Source organism: Odontesthes bonariensis, chromosome 4 (assembly GCF_027942865.1).
Source record: "Odontesthes bonariensis isolate fOdoBon6 chromosome 4, fOdoBon6.hap1, whole genome shotgun sequence".
NCBI lineage: Eukaryota > Metazoa > Chordata > Actinopteri > Atheriniformes > Atherinopsidae > Odontesthes > Odontesthes bonariensis.
The window spans coordinates 24,696,240-24,711,988 of NC_134509.1; the positions used below are offsets into that span (position 1 = coordinate 24,696,240).

Consider the following 15,749-nt stretch of genomic DNA (forward strand, 5'->3'; position numbering starts at 1 on the left):
AAACATGTCTGAGGAATCCTCCTCCCCACTTTGCTCCATTTGCACACATAGCAGCAACAGTTCACAAATTAAAGTCACCTTTGATATGATCAAGGTTTGACAGTTTGATACAGAATTGCTTCCTACATGAATCCAGTCGAGGGGAGCTGGCATAGACTCAGACCCACAGGGACTAAAGATTCAGAAAACCAAGAGTCAAGAGCTGCAAGGGGGAAGCTGACTTCAGCAACAAGTGCCATCAGAGATTAGTCATAGCAGCACACCAGTCGTCCCCTGTCCCTCCATGTGCCCACAGCGGGAATATCAGGAGGGGACAGTCATGATAGACACCTGTCGCAGTTCATCTCTGTCTGGTGAGTTCATACACTGCTATGTTTAAGGCAGAGGCCGGTGGGGACAGAGAGGGAAAATGAGTGCTAAACATGGAACAGCTGCTAAATGTGGGTCTGCAGAGGAGCAGCGAGTAAGAAGGCTGTTATAAAGCTGCAGACTGCTCTGTGGTGACACTTTCAGTGGTTGCTTCGGCCATATTCCACTGAGTTACATCTCACTCTGGAAATATTAGCGAGAAGAGCTCCCTCCAAATAGCTTGTCAACTCAAACTGTGATAGATGTTCTTCAGTTATTTATTGCTGCTAAAATCATTCCCATTTCCATAAACCCCCTTCAAAACCAGCCCATTTTCTCTCTCTGTATGTGCATATTAGTGACTTGTACACATTGACTAATTCATATAAAGTCTCCAAGTCCCAGTGACGTCCTCCTTAGTCTCACACAGATTTGGAGAGAAGAGCAGCCAGCTGGTGTTGGATTTGTTGCTGAGCACCAAGAAAGTATTCCTGGATGTATACTGTACCGCATAAAAATGATCCCAGATTATTATGGGAAGAAAGATTCACTGATATGACCAAAGCAGAGAGGAAGGATGAGGAGGGGGTGACTGGTGTGATGTGTGAGACAGAAATGTGAGGAGACCAAGTCAGAGAAAGAGAAAAATCTCATGGGGAGGAGAAAGACTGAGCAGATCAGAGCTTTTCTTCTGTTTTACTCCTGTGAGAGACCTCTGTCTGCGTCTCCTCCTTCACTGCCTGAAGGTGCAGAGATGATGGATCACACTGTCTTGAAACTCAGTGATCAAGGACTCGAGATAGTATGTGTGTTTGAGTCTGTTGTGCTCAGAATGACTGATCGAGTCCTGACCTCACACCTGTTGAGATGATTAAAAAGAAACTGGGGAATTTTCGGCTCTGTGCAGTCAATCTTACACTGAGTCCCATTTACAAACTTCTTCATGTCATCACTCAAACTGTGACTCAGCAGATGGAGTCACTCACCATTTGATGAACACTACAGCAACAAGCAGACTGAATGACGTTTGCTTTAATGCCTTCAAACTCATGAGGTGAACATAAGATTTGAGCATTGGATAGGAACGCTGTGACATCTGTACAGTCTCTGTTCCATGAGGGCTGGAGCCTATCCAAGCTGACATGTTGCAGACAGGTTGAATGGGACGCCAGTCTATCAAAGGGCTAAAAGGCTCAGCAACAACAATGTGACATAAAATTGATGTCTTTGGACCTCAAATGTGTCGCTGATAGACGACAGCACAATCTTTTTTAACAAGCCTCTGACTGAACACCCTTTGTCATTTCAACATGATGTTTTGAAGAGGGTGGGCAGTATTGTCCATTATGTTCATCAACTCTTCCTTTCACAATCCGCTCCAGAGCAGCTCCCAGCACAGGGCCAGGCTTCTTTATCAGTTTCGTTGGTTTCCCTTTATTTTTAGTTTGCTCTTTATCAGTTTGGGTCAGTTTATAAGAAGCGTTTCAATGACCTGGAATGAAAGTTATTTAATGAACATAGTTTATTTCAATGTAAAAACCACACATTTAACCACAGAGATCATTTTAACTGCCAGAGTAAAAGCAAATTTCCTCCTGAGATTTGACCTGTTAGTGAAGGACACATTAGGTCATGCGGACCATCATCTGTGGGGATGTACAAACACGCCTCGGTCACACTGACCACATTCACGTTGAGCAATTGTGAATGTTGTGTATTTTCAAATGTGGCAGCTCAAACTGCAGGTCAGTTGGACAAGAAGCAGCCAAAAAAACAAGTTTTTTTTAGTTGATGTGCCTTTTTTTACAGACTGAAAGAATAATTTCATTAGGTGGTTTTAAGAAGAAGTACAGCCTCTTACAAATGCTGTGTCATAGCTTTAACATGAGTGCAGATGGCTCATGTTTATTTCTGGCAGCCAGGGTAAAGTCCGAGGATCATCGGGTGTGCAGTTTGCAGATGGCAGGGATACCACAGATGCCAAAGCCAGATGCACTTTATGTTGAAAGAAAATATAGAAATACAAGTAGCAAGTCATCATGTGTTATACCACAAGTCAGGAATAATGGGAATGTGTCTGTATTATGAGGATTCGGCAGGACATACCAGTGCGTCCTGGCAGCTTGTGTGAGGCTGGCTCTCACGGGGGGGGGGGGGGGGGGTCATTTAAAGGGATGGGGTGTCACCTCAGTGGGGTGTGGTAGCAGGGTCATGGTGGTAAATTCCTCACCGGTCCTTGAACTAGATAATTGTGCCACATTGTCTCAGCAGCAGTGATGTCTTGAATGTCTTTAAATATCAAATAAATTCACAAACAACCTTAAACACTTAATGAGGCTGACGAGTGGTGCTACACTCGGGAGTTAGTCGGCAAGTGTGAAGAGACAAATCGTATCCTCTGGGAGTAAATCAGGTCCGTCAAATAGAGTCCAAAGTTGACACAGGAGAACACTGCCACCACCACTTTGCTGTCCCATGGACACTTCCCCTGTGGACATGATGAAGGTCTCAACGGTGAGCCATATTTGGTGTCAAAGCAGAACACCGGCCACACCACTGAAGCGCTGAGGTAGAGCAGAACTTCCAGGAGGGTGCACACCACCACAAAGCGGTCAAAGGGCATGCATCGCACAGTTTTAGTCCGTTTACACACAGTCATTACGACCACCAGCGCTGTCAGAGCGAAGCAGAGAGCGTAGACGACAACGCAGTAGATTGTGGCGGCATAACGGGAGTATTGACTCCCGTTGGCCAGAGCTCCAAAGATGATACAGGCTACAAAGCACTGAACAACTTTGAGAAGGCCGGAGACAGTGGCCATGTATCCCACCACAATCTGGCCTGGCCTGGCCCGACATAAGATCACCTCGGCCCCGTAGGCCAGAGTGCCCAGGATGGAGCAGACGGTGACAGCAACGCGGAAATCTCTGACATCACAGCCAGCGTATGGGCACTCAGAGCGAACAAAAAACAGCGGGTAAACCACAGAGGCCGTCACATACCTGCGGGAGGAGACAAAAAACTCATATTTACATGATGCCATCAGGGATAGGAATCACAGTGAGGTGAAAACAGGCTCAATACTGTGGTTTTCACTCTTATGTGTGATGAAATTACCTTAATTCAAGGCCCACTTACTGACTAATAAAAAAGTCCAACTACTGAGAGGTAGTTTCAAAAAGATTCAAAATATATTACTTTAGCTGAGTCAGTTTTGACCTCACTCCACAAACTGTCCTCCTTTGTTCTCAATATAAGAAAATACGTATCTGATATAGTCTGTATCGTGCCTGCGTTTAGCCATGCTCAATCAGCTTCTTCTATGGGGTGAAATGGCAGATGTCAACTCGCATTACAGGGCATAATCGCAACCTGCTGTTAAGGAGTGTGAATATATGAGACGCAGTGGAGGTCTTCATAAGAAATCAGACTGAAAATAACTGACAGAAGCTTCCAGCGTCATCACAATTTAAAGAAAAGAGCTCTTCTGTTTTTCTTTTGTTTTAGTAATAAGGTGGAGGATACCTGTTGATTGTCACCAGGCTCGTTGTTCCTTTAAATTAATGTCTACACTTGCTTAAATTTAGTTTTATTCCCTAGTTTTCTATAATATCACAGTTCAATGCACATACAGGACAAAAGCCATAGTATTTGTAAGAACAACACCATAAACAAAACTCACACTTTTTACACAAATCTCTTTTTAAATCAAATTCCTGGAACTTGAAAAACATGTCTGAGGAATCCTCCTCCCCACTTTGCTCCATTTGCACACATAGCAGCAACAGTTCACAAATTAAAGTCACCTTTGATATGATCAAGGTTTGACAGTTTGATACAGAATTGCTTCCTACATGAATCCAGTCGAGGGGAGCTGGCATAGACTCAGACCCACAGGGACTAAAGATTCAGAAAACCGCTTAACTTAATAGACTTTTCAGTATGGACAAAATGTAGGAAAAAAAGTCATGACTCTTGTCTTGTCTGTTCAGTTGGGCTATAAGATTTCACAACTATTATTGTCATGACCACAGTCCCTAGTTTCCAGGTGTCTAGTGTCTAAAATTTGGAGCAAGTACAAACAAAATTGGAAGGTTGTAAAAGGGAAACATGCAGGTCGACCAAGGAAAAGGTCAAAGTGCCAGGGTCAAGGAGATGATGCTGGAACTTTAGTTTGGTTCAGGTCCAATGAAACATATAAAGATGGCTGCCTGAAGAAAACAAGCACATTTCCACGGTCACTGGTGATATCGATTGGGTTGATGTCAGGTAAAGGACCGGGGGAGAGGGCTGTCCTTATATTTGTAGCAATTATACTTAGAAGATGTTAATTTTGGACATTTTTCTCTTTCCATCAGTTGAAAGAATGTTTGGTGACGCTGAGGTAATTTTTATTGAAGGTGTGAAGTCCTCAAAGAATTCAACATATCATAAAAAGCAGAAGAAATGCAGCTAATTGAGATTCTTTTAGGCTCTTGTTTCCACTGTTGAGTGACTTCATGATTTTTGTGTCATATCTGTGTTTTGATTGTTTGTTTTTCTACAAATATAAAAAACTGAATAAATATTATCCAAGTGTAGTGATTCCATCATTTTTGTCAGTTGTTTCATCAGATGCGCTAAAACTTTCGATGCATGTGGATTTAACTGGTCTGCAGTCCTTCTACGTTTTCTGTGAATGAGGAGATTTTATTGCCTGACTTGAACTGAACTGAATATAAAATGGTCAATTATTTTTGCAGTATAAATACACTTATTAGTTACTGAGGAAAAAGTGATTGTGTAAAACAAAACAGCCATCCATGTTGTTCTTCCTCTACTGTCTACTTTTTCTGGACTGTTTCTCTCTTATCTTGTTAATGGTAAATTGATCCAGATTGATTCATGTACATGTGCATGCTTGTGAATTTGTGGGCTGCATGTGGCCAGCCTCAGACAGGCACTCTGATCCCTCACAAACTAGGTCTAGTGCATAGTTTATACTCTCTATCATTCTCTCAACAGTACATTTAATAAGTTGATATGTTGACTTGTTTGCGAACACTGTCACATACTTATCCAGCTTGAGGCTAAGTTACCTAATAGCAATATGTTTAGTCATCCAGCTGATAGCTAAGTTAGCTAATTAATATATTTACTCATCAAGCTATGTGTAGCTAAGTTAGCTAATTGAGTACACAACAGCAATTAGCATTTGTTTAGAGTGACGCCTGAAGCATTAAGCTCCATTTTCACCCTCATTTCAGCTGTTTGCTGTTAACCAACAGCTGGCTCTTCATAAACAGATATCTGTACATGATTATGCAGCTTCTGTTGGCAAAGAAAAAGTTTTAGTGTCGGAAGCTTATAGGCTTCAGTTTGTGGACAAGCAATATATTTATTGGTCACATTTGAGCATGCTTTGTGGTTTGCAGGCAAAAGTCAACATGGAGAGAAGAAGAGGTGGTATTTACAGGCCAATAATAATTTCTGAATTAATCAGCTACTGTTTTATGAAAAATACAAATTTTCAATGAACTTTTTTAACATTTAGATATAGATTAAGTTGTAGTCTTGGTCTTAATGTTCATCATTCATTATCCAGGCTTTACTAAAAGTCATGAGCTATTGCCCCTAGATATACATGTTCATGATGAAAAATGGACTCTTTGGCTGTTGATGTCAGACAATGAGTTTGCTTTTTGGTTGTTTTTAAAAATAATGGTATTCATAAGCAGATTTCTATTCCATATAGCTGCTGGCTGCACCAGAAGCCTTAAAAAGCTGGATGTTTGTTGACCCCAGAGGATAAATCATCATGCAGTGGTTTGACAGGGTTTGGCTGCTAAATTATCTCATTCATTCAGCCCTGAAGCAGCTTTGTCAGTCTGTTTTATGGTGCTGGGCAGGTATTGTAAGACTTAATATAGCTGCAACACAGGCCTGATACTGCTGGAAAACACAGTAAAAAGCTGTGAGGGTGGATTGAAACAGAGCAATCACAGCTCGTTCAACCTAAACAATAAAGTGAAAAATGTTAAAATGCTTCATAGAGCAACAAGAAAATGCAGAGTTTCACATCACAAATTAAAAAATGTTCCAATTTGATATAAAATATTGTTAATTTTCCTGTTTTAGGTATTTTCAGGGCACTGTATAACAACGTCAGCTAAAGATTTTGACTGTAAATGTCTGAAAATAAGACTAACCAAGGTTAATTTCCAATAATTAATGGTAAAAATATATGTCTCAGAGGTAGTTGTGCCATGACTAAATGGTCAACCAGGTTTGTCTCATGTAGAACAGTTTAACATGTGATGCTTTAGTTTTCTGTAAACACCACTGCCTCAAAGACCTGAGAATGGGACCTACATGAGCGTCGCACAGGCAGCGCAGGTGACTGTGAGGTTGTCCCAGGATACGGGCAGGCAGCTGTAGAGACGAGTGGCATCCAGGAAAAACACCACGACTGACATGGCAAAGCAGCAGCACCACGCCGCCATGCAGAACACGCCATGTGAGCCGCTGTAGCCGGCACTGTGGGTTACCATGGCAATCACAGCACAGCCCAGAGCTAACTGACAGAGGCGGGCAGCACCCAGAGCCGAGCAGAGCGCATTCCTGTTGAGGTACGGACCACCATGAGAGTCCATGGCTGCTCAGAAAACAATAAATAAATATTCCTCAGGGCCTCAGAGAGATATTGGACGTCCAAAACCAGGTCAAGGTTTTAAGTGTTAGGACCCGTTCTGTGATGACCTGTCAGGAAAATTCAGAAAAGTATTACTGTCAAAACTTTACAGTAAAATTACAGAATAAATTTTGAAATTTCTCTTCTCTCACGAAGCAGCCTCTATCAGCTCCTGCCTCTCTGTCTGCGCTCTCTTCATTCACTTCCACTTTTGTTTTGCATCACTTATCACATAATTTCTGCTCAGACAACCTCAAAACTTCCACAAAAACTTGGCAGAACATCCAAACGCTCAGGCACCTGTGTTTATCTGAGTCTAATTTCTGAGTTGATGTCACCTAGTGCAGGGGTCCCCAACCACCGGGTCGCGGACCGGTACCGGTCCGCGAGACATTCCAAAACGGGCCGTGAGATTGGGGGGAAAAAAAAATATATATATATTTTTTTTTTTTTTTTTTTTTAAATACATGGAAATCGGGAATTCTTTCATTTCACTCGCTAGATTCTATACTTGGAAACTGCATAGATTGCATTATAGGAGGCCGATTGTGCACGTTTATTTTTTTCAATGATGACTGTCTGTCATCATATCCTAATTTGTAAAAGCATCTGCTAAATGTAATGTCTGTTGAATGTAAAGTACAAAAAAAAAAAAAAAAAAAGTATTCCCCCCCCCCCCCCCCCCCGACCGGGCCGCAGGAACAAATTGCAGAACCAAACCGGTCCTTGGTGCTGAAAAGGTTGGGGACCCCTGACCTAGTGTATAGAACACAAGGGAAAAATGTATCTTAGATCTGTCAGAGCTTCAGCTGGGCTAGCAAACACTCACCTCTCACCCTCATTCACAGGAAACCAGAAAATTCTGTATACTCTTTGAATGGATTTGTTGGAGTCTTGTGAGATATTGCTGCTAACGTCCACATCAGAACCTGGTCCAGAACAACCCCTTAGCTGAAAAGGTCCAGAATCTCTTTGTTAATCCTCTTGGATCTTTGAAGCAGACTCTCATCTTCTACTTTCCCCCGGACGCACACTTCTCCTCACACACTTTCTCCTTCCTCGCCGTGCAGTGAGGTGGGGGTGCTGTTGGTCAGTCAGACCAGAATGGAAGTTATTTGGGGTTGGGCCATCACCATTTGAGCGTTGGAGGGTTGTGTTCTCATGGTTGGGTGTGGAGCCGAGGCATGCAGACACGTTACAGACCCCGTGGAATGAGGGGGGGGGGTGACAACTGAGTCTGTAAAAGACAAAACAGGATCAATATGTGACGCCTTCGTTCACCTAAGTAAACAGAGACATTTCAGACGTTTACAGTCAATTTTCTACCAGTTGCTCAGTCATGTTCCTCTTATTTATTTCATCAGAACTTTGACTTTTTTGTCTTTTCATTGTGTCTCTTATTGAAAACCATCAAGGACATGAACAAAGGATTGTTTTAGAAGATTCCCCTTGTGGAAGCAACAAAAGAGCCGTAAATTCATGCAGAAGGAGCCGCAAAATGTTGTAACATAAATTAGATGTACGATAAGATAACTCATATATTTACCAAATATGTGGATTAACTTTTAAACAAATGTCTTTTCAATCTAAAACAAATTAAATGTTTTTCAAAAGGGCTGTTAAAATGCTCAAATATCTCTGAAATGTGTTGAAAGGCAACTCATTTTGACCATTTCAGTATTTAATATGTTGTTTTTGTCATTTTTCTTGGGTTTGTTGGGACACAGGTGACATATTTTCACTCTATAAAACAACGTGTTTCTCATTGTTTTATTTTCCTGGCTGCTCACTCCCAGCTCCACTTTGAGACCATTTATTTTAGTTCGTGACAGTTCAGAGGAGTGAAGAGGCTGCTCGGAGCGCCGGAGAGAGAAGACACCTGAGACCGGGTGGTGCCGGGCCGACACATCAGAAATCTGTGCTGTTTGGTAGCTGCAGCTGCTCAGACTTCTGCTCCGATGCTGCTGTTTTATTCGATGATTCATCAGCCATTTTCTTTAACCATCAAGATCTCCTCTCAAGATGCCAACACCAGGGTCACATTAATGTCACTTTACCATGGTCTATGAGTCTTGTGTTCTGGTTTTGACATTTGCTTTTCTCTGGCTTTTGTTTTGTTCCTCATTTTGCTGATGCTCTTTGCCTTGTTTCAGCTCCTCTTGCATTTGTAGGTGATATCTGCTCATGTGGATTCTGCCTTTAGTTTTAGTGAGTCTCCCAGTTTTGGTTTAATTGCTGTTTCCTACCATTATCCTTCTCTACTTTAACCATCTTACCACCTGTTCCTTCTGATAATATCTCACCCACTCATTCCTCCCAGCATATATGGTTTTCACCGCTCCTTGCCAGATCTTTTCTTACCCTGCCTTGGTTTGTATCATAGCTCCCCCTGTCAGTCGGTCCTGTGCTTTCTCCTGAGTTTAGTCTTTTGCTGGTTTTGAGTGTTTTCATCTCCTGCCTGTTGGTGCTGCCTTTGTGACACAAGTGGAGCCCTTTGACATCAATGAAGAATCAAATTTGTCATGCTTTCTTTAATGTTATACGTAAAAGATGTTGACTATTCTGCTTATTTGTGAGAGGTTGGATTCTTTTGTGCTGTTGACCTTCCACTGTGAATGTGTGGTGTGGTTTTCCATGTCCCTTAAGTAGTACAAACTTACAGATGTTTGTATTTTCTCTTTGTGTCTTTTGTGAATTTTGTGTAATTACTTTTTTTTTTTTATCTCTGATGACGCCACAAGAGTGTTATGTGTATACTTATTGTACGAAACTCCACCCTTGTTTTGGCAATCCAATAGGCTTGAAATTAAGTTCAATTGTAATTGTTCATCCGGTGACTGATGCACAAATGTGTGAGGTTGACTACAATTGCCTGCCTTCATTCTGTATCCAATTTGACTCTGATGAAGACAAAGTGAAGCAGAAATGTTGCTGGAGTCTGTTTCCAGTATTAAATTGCATTAGAACCAGTGAGAAGAACATGATCCACTTGCATACTGTCAGAAGATTTTTATCATTAAACACGACATGTTTCCTTCAGCACAGTTTCTAAAAGAACCCTTAAAAATATGATGGGAGTGTCTGTAAACTGCTGGCATTTTGAAGCTCACTGCCCGTGGAACATAAAATAAGAAAGCAGCTTTATTGCCTCTGAGTGCAACCGAGGAACATTTAAGAGAGTTGTGGTAACTCTGGCTCCCCAGGTAAGGACCGAATTTGGAAAAAGAGCATTCAGCTTTGCTGCCCCTTTGGCATGGAATACTTTACAGACTGAACTGAAACTCTCTGAACTAGTCGCACTTGGAGCATTCCGCTCTATCCTGAAAGACAGGCAGCTCCAATCCATTGAACAGTGCCTATGTTTCAGATCCTAAATTGTTGGTTGTGCTACAGCTCCCACGTCTCTGTATGAAATCACGATTGCATCTCTAAATTGTTTGTTTTATTCTATCTGTCATTCTTTGTAATCTGGCTTGACACGTACTGCTGTGCTGCTGTTATGTCTCATGCTGCTGACCCGTTTTGGCCAGGTCACCCTTGTGAAAGAGATCCTGATCTCAATGGGCTTTTATATGGTTAAATAAAGGTTAAATGAAAAAAATTTTTAAAAAATAACTGATCTAATATCACAGTGAAGCTGCATGCATGCAAATAACGCCGCTTTAACCTAATACACAGAGAAAAGAATATAACAAAATGTCTCTCAAGATGCAAAAAGAGAGTAAAACAAGACCAGAGAGGTTTGTGAACCTTCAAAACTACGTGCACTGACTTCTGTCACATTTCCGGGCCTGAAACTGCCCTGGAGCTCCGAGGAGCTGAGCCACCACAGTTCATGACTTTGGTTTGGTGTCCAGCCTCACACAGCACTGCTGCACTTTACGATTGCTTTGACATTTTTGTGGCGTAGGATGACGTCTTTGTGACAATGATGTTACATCCCACACCTGTAGGGAGAGCCAAAGAGCAAAGAATGTGTCAAATTCTCTAGTGTCACTTTAGATAATGATACAAAATTAGATAAATACGTTAACTTAAAAACAGATGCAATAAAAAGGCCCAGCTTAGTTTAACAGAAAAAGGCTTGTCTTTTCTCCTGTTAGATTCCTAGATATTTATAGAAAGTGCCTCTTTCTTTACTTATACCTTTTAGTACAAATGAAGACCTAAATGTAGTCTTTTATGCATTTTCAAAGAAGACGGCTTTATTTGAAGAAGGTGCCACCGTATAAATGACTGTGTCATCAGCATATAGATGTATCTGAGCAGGGAGTTGTCCCTGTTCTGGCTCATTTACAGCTTCCCTGGACGACTGTGGTTACTTTGAGAGAAGTTGTTGTATAATTTTCACAGAAACTGAGGAATTTCCAAACACGTCAGGCCTATACATTTAAGTCTTTGTAATTGAAGCCTGTGATCTGCAAAGTCAAATGATTTAAAGAGGCCAACAAATAAATCTGTTATGTGCTTTTCACTCTCCAATGATCTGGCAATGATATTTTCTGTTACGATATTATCATGTGTTCCAAACTGATCATTAATCCTAATATAACAGACTGAAATCAGGTGTAATATCCCCACCAGGGTCATAATCTATTCACTATTTAATTGAAAATAGTTTAAACTGTGATTAATAAAGGAAGCACACAAAAAAGGAAGTCAAGGAGAGGAGAAACTTTGATTATGGGTCGTTTTCCATTAAGATATTATTCATACCTGGTGGATAATATGATAAATCAGATGTATGTTTTTAATCACACACTTTCACTTTAAAACTTTAAGCTAAATTACAGCCACGACCTGGATTATAAACCATAAACAGGATATCAAACCCAGAAGGAAGCAATCGGTTGCTGCTTGCTGTGCAGTCATTTGAACATCTTTAATGTCCTGCTCACCTGTTTGATGAAGCACAATTAAATCACAATATCTTATTCAAAATCTGTGGATTTAAACCTCACTGGGCCATTTTCACCTGCAACTGCATAAAATGCTTGAAACAGTTCCATAGATTAAATTAAAGAGTTAAAGTAAACTATCTTTACATTATGCAGTTTTTTTTTTATGAATGTTTCGGTGTTTGTCAAATTGTTTATTTCAGGAAACATACAGTGCCTTGCGAAAGTATTCGGCCTTTGAACTTTTCAACCTTTTGCCACATTTCAGGCTTCAAACATAAAGATATAAAATTTTAATTTTTTGTGAAGAATCAACAACAAGTGGGACACAATCGTGAAGTGGAATGAAATTTATTGGATGTGTCAAACTTTTTTAACAAATAAAAAACTGAAAAGTGGGGCGTGCAATATTATTCGGCCCCTTTACTTTCAGTGCAGCAAACTCACTCCAGAAGTTCAGTGAGGATCTCTGAAACATCCAATGTTGTCCCAAATGACTGATGAAGACAAATAGAATCCACCTGTGTGTAATCAAGTCTCCGTATAAATGCACCTGCTCTGTGATAGTCTCGGGGTTCTGTTCAAAGCGCAGAGAGCATCATGAAGACCAAGGAACACACCAGGCAGGTCCGAGTTACTGGTGTGGAGAAGTTTAAAGCCGGATTTGGATACAAAAAGATTTTCCAAGCTTTAAACATTCCAAGGAGCACAGTGCAAGCAATCATATTGAAATGGAAGGAGTGTCAGACCACTTCAAGTCTACCAAGACCCGGCTGTCCCTCTAAACTTTCATCTCAAACAAGGAGAAGACTGATCAGAGATGCAGCCAAGAGGCCCATGATCACTCTGGATGAACTGCAGAGATCTACAGCTGAGGTGGGAGAGTCTGTCCATAGGACAACAATCAGTTGTTCACTGCACAAAGCTGGCCTTTATGGAAGAGTGGCAAGAAGAAAGCCATTTCTCAAAGCTATCCATAAAAAGTCTTGTTTAAAGTTTGCCACAAGCCACCTGAAAGACACCAAACATGTGGAAGAAAGTGCTCTGATCAGATGAAACCAAAATCGAACTGTTTGGCCACAATGCAAAATGATCATCACAAGCTCATCACCCTGAACACACCATCCCCACTGTCAAACATGGTGGTGGTGGCAGCATCATGGCTTGGGCCTGCTTTTCGTCAGCAGGGACGGGGAAGATGGTCAAAATTGATGGGAAGATGGATGGGGCCAAATACAGGACCATTCTGGAAGAAAACCTGTTGGAGTCTGCAAGAGACCTGAGACTGGGACGGAGATTTATCTTCCAACAAGACAATGATCCAAAACATAAAGCCAAATCTACAATGGAATGGTTCACAAATAAACGCATCCAGGTGTTGGAGTGGCCAAGTCAAAGTCCAGACCTGAATCCAATCTAAACTGTGGAAAGAGCTGAAGACTGCTGTTCACAAACGCTCTCCATCCAACCTCACTGAGCTCGAGCTGTTTTGCAAGGAAGAATGGGCAAGAATTTCAGTTTCTGATGTGCGAAACTGATAGAGACATACCCCAAGCGACTTGCAGCTGTAATTGCAGCAAAAGGCGGCGCTACAAAGTATTAACGCAAGGGGGCCGAGTAATATTGCACGCCCCACTTTTCAGTTTTTTATTTGTTAAAGTTTGACACATCCAATAAATTTCATTCCACTTCACGATTGTGTTCCACTTGTTGATTCTTCACATAAAAATTTAATTTTAAATCTTTGTTTGAAGCCTGAAAGGTTGAAAAGTTCAAGGGGGCCGAATACTTTTGCAAGGCACTGTATATACTTTTTTTTTCGCAGTCACACACCAGCATTAATAAGCCCCTCTTATTACGCAGACAGTATAACATGTTATCTGTGCAAAAACAAACATATCTAGATTTTCATCTAATTTTGTGACATGTCAAGGCCAACAAAAAAGCAGCGACTCAGAGTACACAGTAATATTAAGCTATCTATAACAATAATACTGCAGCCATGCAATCCAGTTCTTCTAAATTTAATGGAACTGAATTTAATTGGATGGAAAACCAGCTGTGCACTCATGTTCAGAGTACAGAACCTGTTTCCTCAGTTTCTTTCCCCTTGTGGTGTTTGGGGGTTTTGTTCTCTTGCAGCTCCTAAGTTGAGAGACTAAGTTAATTTATCTGCTGGGCAGAGGCTGTCTGGAAGGAGCATCAAGCTAGTTTTTGTTTGCGATGTAACGATGTGGTGTCTACTGATCACCGTCTGGTGTCTGCAGACTGAATGGATCCATGTTCTCAGGTCTGTGTCTCCACCTGCTGGTGCGAGAAGGTCCGTGTCCCTGCTCCACCGGTTTATTCTGCTGTGCCCATATTTAAATAGATAATGTAGCCTACATATCTGGTGAGCCTCCCCTGGAGGCACTAACTGAGGAATGTGTTTTCCTCAAAATGTTTTATGTTGGAGTATATGCATCTCTTACCTGGGACACACACTGTCCCTGACGCTCTTTCCAACATCTCTTAAGTATCAGACACTACACCTTTAAACAAATGAAATCAGCTGAAAGTGTACAGAACAGCAGCGTCTAAGTAATGCCACAGACTGTTCTGTTTCTTTAATGAGCCATTTAAAAGGAGATCAGAAATATATTTAGATACTACTTTTGAATAAAGAAATGGGAATGTGGGCTATAAATAAACTGTAAAATTAAAAGGTAATCAGTTTAGTTGGATTTAAAGACCATACATAGGCGAAAGTATCCAAAGTTCTGAACATAAACTGCAAATTCTACCCTTTCAGCCCTTTAATCCCAATGGGACAAATAACGGAGACACATTAAAGTTTGAATTTGTTAAATTCCCACCTGGGTTCTCAAGTTTAATCGATAACTTTAGATGATTTAGAAATGCAAGTCTCCTCATCTCCATCACCAGAACAGAGCAAGGTTTGAAAAACACAAAGATGCACACGCAAAAACCGTGCGCGCGCCTTTTCCTCCACACAAACAGCTACTTATAAAGGCAAATTTTAACAGCAATGGAACCCCGGTGTGAGGTGGAAACAGTGGAAGAGGCGACATATTTTATTTCTTCAAGTCAAACAAGAAAACAATTTTTACTCTTCACTGAGGCCAAAAACGTAAAAGCAAAACCACCAAATGGCAAACATTTAACATTTTAGAAACACTGAATTTCAGTTAAAATTAAGATATATGTATAATTCATAATAAAATCGACAAATATTTCTGCTTTCTAAAGATTTAAAGTAACATAAAGCAAAAACAGAAGACAGTTTGATGTGACTGCGTGTTGAATTCAGTGAAAATATGCGTGGCTGCTGCTGCTCGTTCACTAAAACCTGGGAGTGGTCAGAGAGGGAGGCGCACCGAAGTGGTCCACTGGGATCTCTATGGATGCAGGACAGCAGCTTAAAAATGTCGAGCTGCTCTCAGACACCAACCCTTACTTTAAAGTTTCAGAACTGGCCACTTCTCTACAGAATAGATCGAATAATTTAACTCTTAAACATCTCTTATGTGTTTCTGTGAATTTCTTATCATTTGCGAAGGCTATTCATGAATGAATTATAACCACAAGTCAGTCTAATTGTGTTATTTCACTGGAATAATATCATATTTAAAGGATTTCAGCACGTTTCTTTGTACTTTATTTTATGACTTTTAGTTTCGGATTTAGACAAACTTTCAGTTGGTCAAAATACTTTTTAATTTGATCACATTTGGGAAAGCTTGAACTTTCCTTCTACTTGAACTGTTTCTGATTGAAAAGTGCTACATAAATAAAGTTTTAATTGATTAATTTGCAAAGAAATTACTTCATTT

At 40.8% G+C, this 15,749-nt stretch overlaps 1 protein-coding gene across 1 annotated transcript; it reads right to left on the minus strand.

The window, feature by feature from the left end:
- Positions 1-2,502: 2,502 nt before the first annotated feature.
- LOC142378763 (myeloid-associated differentiation marker-like protein 2) lies at positions 2,503-8,108 on the minus strand. Its single transcript, XM_075463622.1, has 3 exons — positions 7,848-8,108; positions 6,700-7,086; positions 2,503-3,350 (listed from the first exon to the last, which is right to left on the minus strand). Exons 2-3 carry the CDS (start codon positions 6,978-6,980, stop codon positions 2,699-2,701), a joined length of 933 nt encoding a protein of 310 aa, XP_075319737.1. The 5' UTR covers positions 6,981-7,086; positions 7,848-8,108; the 3' UTR covers positions 2,503-2,698.
- Between the last annotated feature and the right edge of the window lie 7,641 nt (positions 8,109-15,749).

Bases quoted from the DNA above. Each gene is read 5' to 3' on its own strand.
- LOC142378763 (XM_075463622.1), bottom strand. From the start codon at position 6,980: ATGGACTCTCATGGTGGTCCGTACCTCAACAGGAATGCGCTCTGCTCG. The intron at 3,351-6,699 runs GTAGGTCCCATT...CTCCTCCCGCAG, and splicing joins GCTGCCTGTGCGACGCTCAT to GTATGTGACGGCCTCTGTGG.